Genomic DNA, 10,167 nt, shown 5'->3' with positions numbered 1-10,167 from the left:
TCGCATTCGTAAGCATGAAACATCCAAATATTCGCATTCGAATTGCGAATATTCGTACGAATGCGAATATATTCGTCATTCGTGTCCACCCCTACCAGAGTACCATTGCCCAGTTCGAGCACCTGTAACAGACGTTTTTTTAGGGCACTTTGTAATGCTCAGCTTTGATTCCAAATACGCTTGCCGAAATATGATGCATAATAGAGCCCTTACCCAATGGAAGAAAGCCCCAGACCAGATAGCAGTCCAGGACAGTCCCTCTATTTCCTTGCTTTTGAGATACGTGACAATCTTCTGCTTCTCGATCGTGAATGTAGCAAAGTCCATAACACCAGGCAATGGAGTATCGCCACCAAACCCGCTCGGTATAAACCTTTTCACATTCGCAACTACTGCGGCTCAACGGCCGGCCGTTGTCTGCGCCGCAACACTAAATGTAGCTATTGCAGAAACGACGGCATCTTGGACTTGGAAAGCTGCAATGAGTGACGAGAAACTACTGTAATCTGCTTTATGGACAGCAACGTTTGGAAGAAATGTCGCTGTAGATGAGGACCGGGTTAATGCAGAGACACTAAACCCTTCTCTGGTAATGTTGATACTAGCACAGAACATAGATTGCCTCCTGCCTGCACTAGAGCAAGCTCTTCAGAGGTGAGATCTAGGCAATAGCAGAGCTCATATCCCAAGACAATCACATTCTTTATCTCATTCGCCATTCTGATAAGAAATATCGTGTCCCACACAAGATTTCAGGGATTGTAGTTCTTGTTTCAACTACTATAGGCAACAAAATGGCGTTGAGTCGGAGTCGTTAAAGAACGGCCCATAACCAGGACGCTTCAATATATCCACCCGGATGGCCTTGTAAGAGCAGCCCAAGTCTCAAGCAGTATAAACGGATTAGAAGTCAATCTGCGATGGAAATTCTTTGTAACACAGCTGAAGTGGCATGTATGAGGTCCATTCATGAGGCCGCATTGATTATACTTTGGTTGATCAAGTCCACATTATGGAACCGAAGCAATTGTTGAAATATTTGATTATATTCAAGCACACAACAGCAAACATCATGTTCATGACTACAGGTTCCTATGATCTCTATATATACTTGAGACATTTCCTTCCGGAACCTTCTAGACATTCCACAATACCCAATTACGTCATGGTTAGATATTGCCAGAATTCTACAATCTACGATCGTAAGCTAGAGTGTTCTACACATTACTCGGAGGTCTTGCGAGGATGTAGCATTGTACAGTCGAAGTAGATTTCGGAGCGTAGAATATTCATGGTATAATTACGACCACGTGGTTGATCTGAGTCATTCATAGAGTCTCAGGCAGCATTATCGGGCGATAGAACGGAAAATGGTCAAGCGGAACCCTTGATCTGACTTCATGCTACTGAGACAAACAATGTTAGCCCAGTCGCCGAACAGTTCATTGCTTTCAAGCATTAATGAGACTTGACAAGACTCTAGAATAGAGAGATCAGTTCATGGCAGTCTTTAGGTACAAGTATAAATTTCGCTGACGGATTGCTCAGTAGCCATCATCTGATTAGTCTATCCGGCGTTGTTAGGACTTGATCTGTTGGCATATATCATGTACACGGTAGTCTGGTGGCCGCAATGGGTATCTGGCGTTTAGCACTACTCCGGATGATGGAAACATGCTGCAGCTAAAAGGGAATGACGGAGTGTCTCATGCCTTCCGTACTTGGTGGAAATTCCGATACTATTGTACATGAGGGGTATGCGTGTCGAACGCGATATCGACAGGGTCTGACAAGCGCAAGCGCTCTCTCACAAAAATATCACGAGAGGGTAACAAGGTCCTATGAAAGTGGAACTCCGCAGCCGTTAAGTTTCCGAAGAGATGTGCTTATTAACATAATACTATTTTGTATAATCTTTGACAACCGTGCTACAACAAAACCCTCATCGCATTATCTACGCAAACTGCAATTTTTCCCTCTATTTACTAATAACAAATGCGTTGACATACACACTCCAAAACAACGCGACCAATGATGTAAACACAACTCTCTTGCTAGGTGGGACGAATCCGAAAGAAATATAGGAAACGAGAGGCCAGACTTTGATTGAGCTTGTCCAAAGCCCCGGGACTTCGTTGAGGACTTTGGCTTTCGTCAAAGTCAAGTCGCCGTGCTCAATGTAGGTAATATATGCAATAAATGCGCTATTGGCGACAATGCTGAAGATCGTTTCTGACAAAACAACCTTAATGAAAATATTTAGTTGATCATATACTTCCGCCGACGATGTGTTATCTCCTTCGGTTGCCGCTGTCCCACTTGCTAGTTTCGGCTTAGTAGAGGGAAACCTGCTGTCGAGCTTCTGCTGCCAGAGGAGACCTACTGGAGTAATGACAGCCGCCCACGACATCAATCGGCCGAGTGCATTGTAGTCGAGGTTGACAGCAAACCCCTGTATCCCCAGTTAGTGATGATTTTTGTCAATTGCAGACTGCCACACACATTACCATCCTTCAGAGATAAAACTACCTCTCCGACGACGTAGGATACCATGCTGATAAACGTGGCCTGCAATATTGCTGAAGCGTACGGAGACTTTAGAATATCTGCCATATTTTGGTTGACGGAACGATTTTGCGACGATAGCGATTAATCTATAACTTAGCCGATCTATCTGTAAGACTTTTTATTTCCCATTACGTCCGGTCTTTGGCGATCCACAACGACGTAATTAGATGGCGCGGAGATGCATCAAGCGATCCATTGTATCATTTATGAGCGGAGTCGATCTCTACTGACTCGGCACCGCAGGCGGCATGTGTTGGCTTAAGTTCAGGGGTAAGTGGGGTAAACCGCGATTGCGATTACAGAGACTTGGAATCTATATTTCCTTTTCGAGTATTGGCATTGGGCGACCTTCGTAGGCTCATTCAAATGATTAAAAATAGTATTGCATCCATAGTTCGCGCGATTCAAAGTATCTGGTTATGGTTAAAACAACGCCAGCCGTTCATCGGGGTCGCTTCGAATATGCGATCGCCAATCTCGAATCCTAGATTCTCCCGGTAACCGCAAGAACCTGCAAACGATCATGCGGGGTTGTCGGCGTATTACCGCAGGAGGAAATCACTGCGGGTGGCATTGCAACTAATCTGGTATCCTAACCCCAGCTAGAGCATAGTTGGATAGTGTGGCGGCAGTCAAGCGCAAGCGCGGAGGGGTTCGGGCACAGTCCCCACAAGTCGCAGTCCCACATACCCCTGAACTCTGTGCATGGATCGATGACCTTGTTAATTTCATCATCCACATCAACCAATCCCCACCAACCATTGATTTTGATGAGCAAGAGCGAAGCGCCGTCAATCGGGCGAGCTCAAAACGATATTTTTTTTGGCATAGGTTAGGCTTTAGTTTTGTGGTAAATTTGGCAGCGTTCAAACGCGTTCTAAGCGGGCATGTAACCGACTACCCCGCCCGACTTGCATCTTGGCTTGTAGTCAGTGGGCGCGACGCTGACTATATCAAGACGTATATTTCCTAATGATCTCCAGCGACTTGTAATTCTCAGTCAAACACCGGCAAGCTTCGTTTCGAAATTTGGCTTAGCTTCCACAATGCGTCGCTCATCACTCTTCACAGCCGTTACTGCGTTTATGGCTTCTCAGAAGGTCGAAACCGTGTACCCAATCAATGACCTGTCTGTGACACCAGCGATGGGGTGGGTAGGTTGACGATAATTCTTCTTTTCTCACTGCGGAGGCATTCCCTGACGAAGAAATCACAGAACAACTGGAATGCGTTCGACTGCTCCGTCAACGAGCACATGCTGCTGTCAACTGCAGAAAAAATGGCGGCGGTTGGTCTCCGAGATGCAGGATATGAATATATTATCCTTGACGACTGCTGGTCCCTTGGACGCGATAAGAAGGGAAATCTCCAACACGATCCAGAGAAGTTTCCTCATGGTATGAAATATGTCGCCGACAAGCTTCACTCGCTCGGTTTCCGCTTTGGCATGTATTCCGACGCAGGCTCGTATACCTGCGCAAAATATGTTGGCAGCCTTGGGTATGAAAAGCAGGATGCGCAAACTTTCGCTTCATGGGACGTTGACTATCTGAAATACGACAATTGTTTCAATGAGGGGTTGTCGGGTACACCAAAGATCACGTCGGAGAGGTACAGGACAATGACCGAGGCGCTTAAGGCAACGGGCCGACCAATTCTCTACGCGATTTGCAACTGGGGAGAAGACTACCCGTGGAAATGGGGTCACACAGTTGCCAATTCCTGGCGTATGAGTGGAGATATCTATGACTCGTTCGATCGCCCGGACCCGCGATGCCCATGCACTGGAGATGAGTACGATTGCGCCTTTCCAGGATCCCATTGTAGTGCTATGAATATCCTGAACAAGGCTGCCTTAATCAGCCACACCAGTATGCCAGGTGCCTGGAATGATCTCGACATGCTTGAAGTCGGTAATGGGGGCATGGATGACGAGGAATATAAGACACATTTTAGCATGTGGGCCGCAGTGAAAAGTCCTCTCCTCATGGGAAACGACGTCAACGTGATGGATGCCAAAGCTCTCTCTATTCTCAACAACCCTGCCGTTTTAGCCGTGAGCCAGGATCCCGCTGGTGTGCCAGCTGTACGCAGGTGGCGCTATTTTGTGAATGACACGGACGAGTTTGACCAGGGCGAGATCCAGATGTGGGCTGGGCCATTGTCTGGTGGAGATCAGCTGGTTATCCTTCTCAACGCTGGAAACAACGCTAGAACAATGACTGCGACTCTTGTGGATATATTCCGTGTTGCCACGGGTATTCCGAAGGAGATCAAGGAGGATTGGGATATCTATGACTTATGGGCAAACAGGATGGACGATGCCACGGCTCAGAGTGTGATTGACGGCAGTACATCCGATGTGGCTGGGGCGAACGTAGAGAGATTTTACTATAACGCTACGAAGACATCGTACAAAGAAGGCCTGGCGGCAGGTGATCCACTTCTATTTGGAAAGCTCACTGGGACAGTGGAAGCTGGTGGGGCTATAGAGACGGAAGTCCCGAGACATGGGGTCGCGATGTTGAGGCTACGCAAGCGTTCTGCGAACATTGAAACTTTGCTTGCGATACAAGAAGCTTAGGATTTGAGGACGTACATTGCATGCAGATGCCTATAGAAATACAATGCCTGCAAACATTATTACAATTATTCATAATCGAGGCGCAATTTGAGTGATATGATCATGAATCTCATTATCCATGGTATATTGCCTTCGGTATTGCCAAACCCTCTAAAACTAAACATCAGCACGAGTATTGTATATTCACTGGGTGCAGTGTTATTGCCTTTCTACATTGCTTGCTAGTGCAGTATCGACACGTGCAGACTTCCCTTACGTTTGAAAATAACTAGTGACTGCCAAACATTTCAGTTCAAGGGCATATATACAGCAAACGACGCAGTCAGCACACTCAATCCGACTTAATGGCCCACATGCTATTCCTACCGAATTTAAAACCTTTGTCCCATCCGGTACCATTGCTCCTTTTTGCTTCAATGTCCCAGAATAAACTGCCGTCATACACTTTCCTCAAATCCTCTTTCTGTATCTTTCTATCTTTCTGAATCAACAACCATGTCGTGGAAAACTCCAAAATAGACGCGCACCATCCGAACGGATCGAGAACGCTACGCTGCCCATGCATGAGCAGGAACAGCTCGCTGAGTGTGAGCGATGAGCGGGACTTGTCCTCCTTCGCGTACTTTGCGAACAGATTCTCAAAGTTCTGGGGGACGAAGCGACCTTCGCTGTCGATGACGCCGGAGTCAGATCCGTGTTTCGCTTTGTGTATGGAGTCGACGTATATACGGAAGAATGGGTCAGGAAGATACGAGTGTGCAAGACGGGTGGGGTAGGATATACCGATACTGATGATGACGGCGGCGAGAATAGAGAAGATGATATTGAAGCCTAGGTCGCGGAAGCCTCTGTAGATATCGACAGGGTAGATTTGGCCGTCCTGGTCGCGATCCCAGAATAAGATGTGCTGCTGAAGGACAGTGTAGTTCTTGTGTTGGGACGCCCAGGGCTTGGTGCCCTGAGGATGTTCTGTCGAAGAAGCGATATTGCTGCGAGCGACGCCTGGGCTGCGGATACTCTTGTCCGCCCCGACGGCGACGGGACGCGAGAACGTGACAGCAGATTTCTCTGCGGAGGTCACTACGGAGGTCATCGTGTGCAAGAGGCGGGAACAGTGGATGAATAGTAGAAGACCAGATCTGCGGGAATCGACATTATATACAGGAAACAGGATCAGATGCGAGACAAGGAAGAGCGGTAGTGATCAGCGACGACATTCTAGGCGGACAGTTTGAGTGTTAGTCCGCCAATGTCAAGTCGACAAGCATGTCGCGCGAGTTGTCGCGAGGATCGTCGATCATGCCGGTTAGGGCGAAGAATGTTGGTCGAAACAAAGCGTATCGATCTTCTGCGACAACGAGCCACGTTGCGTTGTCACCTTGCACGTGAATTATCACCTTCGTGATCGTGAACTGCCAGTCGAATGCGATCGAACACTACGACCAAATTTCCTGCCATGTTGATCTGCTTGAAAGACGTCGACGGCTCTCAACGAGCACTAACTCGATCACTTCAACGAAATACGTTGATTGATGGTGTCGATTGCGAATATTCCAATTTAGTGTGCAATCAAAATAGATCTGAAGTGGCTATAATCTATATGGGAGAAGTATATATATTCCCACCTTCCGGTGGCGTCGTTGCACCGTGCGCTCTTGGATTACATTGTGGGGAGTGCCAGAGCCGCAGACGCATAAAAATAGCACTAATCTGTTATCACTTGCGGCGTTTTTGCAATGTGAACTAACGATAAGCCATCTGACTATGCAAGAGCGATAAAGTACGAATGAATGTCAAGATCAATCTGCCGCACCCAAAGTACTTCATTTCGGTTTCGTCGTATTATTATTTAGGCGTGCGTTGACCTTGCATATCAAACGCCACAATTAGTATCGTGTATTTAATATTTGGTGCATGTGAACATGGGAATACTTGATCTGAATACTAGTGCTTCACTAGCCTACGTGTCAATTCCCGTTAAAAAGCGCAGTGAGAGTTGTCTCTGAGAATTTGTGTTGTTTCAGCAGAAGGCTGCCTGTAACTACGCAGGCCAGTGGAATCCAGTAATGTCGCCACAGTTTATGGGACAAGCCAGTGATTGAAGTATTGGAAGCATTTTGTAATGATAAATATTGACATGTAAATCCACCTTTATTTGGCAAGGGGTTATTTATGTAAGGTCCCTGGTAAACGGGATCCCCCAACCCAGTGCGGCTCATTGCTCAGCCTCCTCAAGCAAAGAGCTACTTCGGATTTCAACGAGACCTTTCGCTGACCGGCGAACGAGATGTGGCCACTGTACAAAATCGAAGACTGTCTCCGAGAATATGATCCGACTCGGAATCGGAAATGAACGCATATAGTCGAGTAAACTAGAGACGTGCACAGTTGCTCTCCCCAGATTATACAAATAACGGTAGATAAAGAAGATACATATATTGATATCGATGAAAGCGTTAGGATGATGTTACTATATTCATTGTTACAGTGAACCAAGCACAATAGAAAGAAATTGCGGAAGCGGGCAAGGAGCGGCGGGGCCGTAAACTAAGCGAACACGCGTCGCGAGCGCACTCCGCCCAAAAAAATCACTCAAACTAAAACCTACACCACACTAATGCACAGAACCAGGGGTTCCTCCAGTATCTTAGTGAAATTCCCCCAAAATACTCTCTTCAAGCATACGCGTCAGAATGGGTAACGAACTTGTGATCCTGAACTTTAACTGCCTTCGTTATTTCCTCTGCCGATCACAAATTTGACAAGGAAACCATCCCCGGCCGAGGTCATTGTCTATTCTTGAGGCATTATTTCTTAATCTGGATCCACTATAACATGTCGCCTAATTCCTTCGTTGTTAAGTCTCCCCAGACTGATCCTGTTCTAAAAATTCATTTTTTCCTTGTTCTTTTTATTTAACTGTCGTTATTGGTCATGATGAAATCCGCGTATTCTTTGCGGATGTCAAAGTCTAAGCTTATACTACATATCGCTATATCTCTTGCATTTATTTTCTGGTTGAGATTATGGAAAACTTGGGCATCTCATGAACGACTACAAAAGCAGCATCCTCGGTTACGGCAAACAGTTTTCGAAGGGAGTGGAATAGGTGGACGTGAGTGACCATATCTTTTGCTATACCTGTTGGCCGTGACTAACAGATTTAAACTGGCAGGATGGCATATTCCCACAAAGTGGCTAGACGATGCGGCCGACCTACCAACCGAGCTCACTGTCAGTCCGAAGACTACGTTGGAGGCCGCGCAATTGGCATTCTACCTTGCCAGGTCGCAATCTCGATATATCGCAAATTCCTCTATTCCTCTCATATTGCATCAGAGCTGGTACTCGATGACTGCAGCGTCGTGGTCACCCCTGATCCAGGACTATGTGGAATCCTGGTTGGCTGTGTGTGCTGGAGAGAGTCCTCTGGCAGTGGGAGTTAGTCAGAATGACGACAATCTTGATGAAATGGCCTATATACTATGGGACAATGCTGGAATAGATCTTTTTGTTAAGGAATATGAATCGGCGTCCTGGGAGACCTATCTTGCCTTGCCGATTCCTGTGGAACGAGTTGACCTGTTTCGAGTCGCAGTTTTGCGATGGTTTGGTGGTGTGGTAAGCTAATACCTTGCATACGATGATGTCGCGCCGTTGCTGATCTGTTTGCTTGCAGTATAGTGACATTGACACCAAACCACTGCGCCATCCTGTCTCTTGGATTGAGCCCACCGATATCGAAAGTTGGGAAGACATATCAGAAAATCGCACGTACTCATTGTCCTCTGTATCCGATCGTCCAATATATTCACCGCCTTCGGACGCTTCTCCTTTTTACTCAATGCTCTATGAAAAGTCAACTAATGCGTCTTCCCGCGACCGAAATTCACCAAGCATTGGTGCTATAGTCGGCATTGAAGCTGACTTGCCTCCAGATAGTGATAAATACTGGCGCGCAGGATATGGGTATCCGGTTCAGATCACGCAATGGGCTCTCGCCTTTGCACCACATCACCCGATATCTACTCGATTTATATCCGCTGTTGATGCGGACGTCAAGTCTCTGCAGAAACAGAATAAGCTGCATGATGCCTATGCTGTAGATTTGACTGGGCCGGTCCAATTTACTGCGGTTATCAAGGAATGGCTGGAGTCAGTCGCGGGTTTGAGATGGCATGCCCTGACCGGATTGCACGATCGAGGAAAAACCAAGACTGTTACGGACGTCTTACTTTTGCCAATCACCGGATTTAGGTAAGGAAGGAGCAATATCTAGACTATCGATCAAAGTTTGGCGCTGACAATTGTGTATAGTCCAGGTCGTGGCTTTCGAAATAACATGGGATCGAGACCCATCACTGACCATTCTGCAAGACTTTTGCATGGCTTCCAAGGCTCATGGCGAGGAAGTTTCGATTTGGTGCCTGAATTCGGCAAGATTTGCAGGACGTTATTTGGAAGATGTCGAACCTTGAGCAAGACTCCAACTCATAATGTTCCAAGGATGGACTGGCAATGACCTCATAAAGTAGTAGCAACTGTTTACGATTCGGAATATGATGTTTGGTCCACGGCATGGGAGTAAATTTTGTGTTGTTGTTTTAGATATAACTTTGTATATTATTGTGAATTAGGGATTTTTTTTTCGGCTTTCATCATTTAACAGATTCGACTCACAATTTACATACTTGGTGCACCCAGCATGTGCCACTCCGCATTTCTGCGCCGCCTTCAAATCACCACTGGCCGTCAGGAGGAATCAAGGATTGGCCAAAGAGGAGGTGTCTAATCGTCTGAGGATATCGTGCATCAAATCATATTTTCAAGCGTGACAGGCGCAGGGCGGTGTCAATCAAAAGGGGACTAAGGGTCTTCATGATACAAATTTGCCTCAGCCGCATAGCGTCAAGCTTCAGCCACCCCCTGCTCAAAATTCGTCACCTTGGGGTGGAAATTTACCCTTGCATGTCCCTCACTGCACGATCTAGTCTAGCGTTCCTTCGCGCCACACG

General features: G+C 46.7%; 5 protein-coding genes across 5 annotated transcripts; 2 read left to right on the top strand and 3 right to left on the bottom strand.

The window, feature by feature from the left end:
• Nucleotides 1–12: 12 nt before the first annotated feature.
• On the bottom strand, nucleotides 13–330 carry V1508DRAFT_413571 (uncharacterized protein; the record flags this gene model as incomplete). The annotated part of the gene is made up of 1 exon (XM_066939802.1): nucleotides 13–330. The coding sequence occupies one exon, from the start codon at nucleotides 325–327 to the stop codon at nucleotides 76–78; it is 252 nt and encodes an 83-aa protein (XP_066797242.1). The 3' UTR covers nucleotides 13–75.
• Nucleotides 331–1,882: 1,552 nt separating this feature from the next.
• Nucleotides 1,883–2,935, bottom strand: V1508DRAFT_42853 (uncharacterized protein). The gene is made up of 2 exons (XM_066941809.1): nucleotides 2,503–2,935; nucleotides 1,883–2,452 (listed from the first exon to the last, which is right to left on the bottom strand). Exons 1-2 carry the CDS (start codon nucleotides 2,611–2,613, stop codon nucleotides 1,979–1,981), a joined length of 585 nt encoding a protein of 194 aa, XP_066797241.1. The 5' UTR covers nucleotides 2,614–2,935; the 3' UTR covers nucleotides 1,883–1,978.
• An 851-nt stretch (nucleotides 2,936–3,786) lies between these two features.
• V1508DRAFT_413569 (glycoside hydrolase superfamily) lies at nucleotides 3,787–5,202 on the top strand. The gene has a single exon (XM_066939801.1). The coding sequence runs from the start codon at nucleotides 3,824–3,826 to the stop codon at nucleotides 5,150–5,152; it is 1,329 nt and encodes a 442-aa protein (XP_066797240.1). The 5' UTR covers nucleotides 3,787–3,823; the 3' UTR covers nucleotides 5,153–5,202.
• Nucleotides 5,203–5,208: 6 nt separating this feature from the next.
• On the bottom strand, nucleotides 5,209–6,410 carry V1508DRAFT_42847 (Caleosin related protein-domain-containing protein). Its single transcript, XM_066941801.1, has one exon. It carries the CDS (start codon nucleotides 6,243–6,245, stop codon nucleotides 5,484–5,486), a length of 762 nt encoding a protein of 253 aa, XP_066797239.1. The 5' UTR covers nucleotides 6,246–6,410; the 3' UTR covers nucleotides 5,209–5,483.
• A 1,432-nt stretch (nucleotides 6,411–7,842) lies between these two features.
• V1508DRAFT_383383 (uncharacterized protein) lies at nucleotides 7,843–9,838 on the top strand. The gene is made up of 4 exons (XM_066937740.1): nucleotides 7,843–8,267; nucleotides 8,328–8,773; nucleotides 8,832–9,409; nucleotides 9,470–9,838. Exons 1-4 carry the CDS (start codon nucleotides 8,087–8,089, stop codon nucleotides 9,672–9,674), a joined length of 1,410 nt encoding a protein of 469 aa, XP_066797238.1. The 5' UTR covers nucleotides 7,843–8,086; the 3' UTR covers nucleotides 9,675–9,838.
• Nucleotides 9,839–10,167: the final 329 nt, after the last annotated feature.

Source organism: Lipomyces doorenjongii, assembly GCF_038497915.1.
Source record: "Lipomyces doorenjongii strain NRRL Y-27504 unplaced genomic scaffold V1508scaffold_12, whole genome shotgun sequence".
Taxonomy (NCBI): Eukaryota; Fungi; Ascomycota; class Lipomycetes; order Lipomycetales; family Lipomycetaceae; genus Lipomyces; species Lipomyces doorenjongii.
Note: the sequence above shows the minus strand (reverse complement) of the source record. Positions and strands in the feature narration are given on the sequence as shown.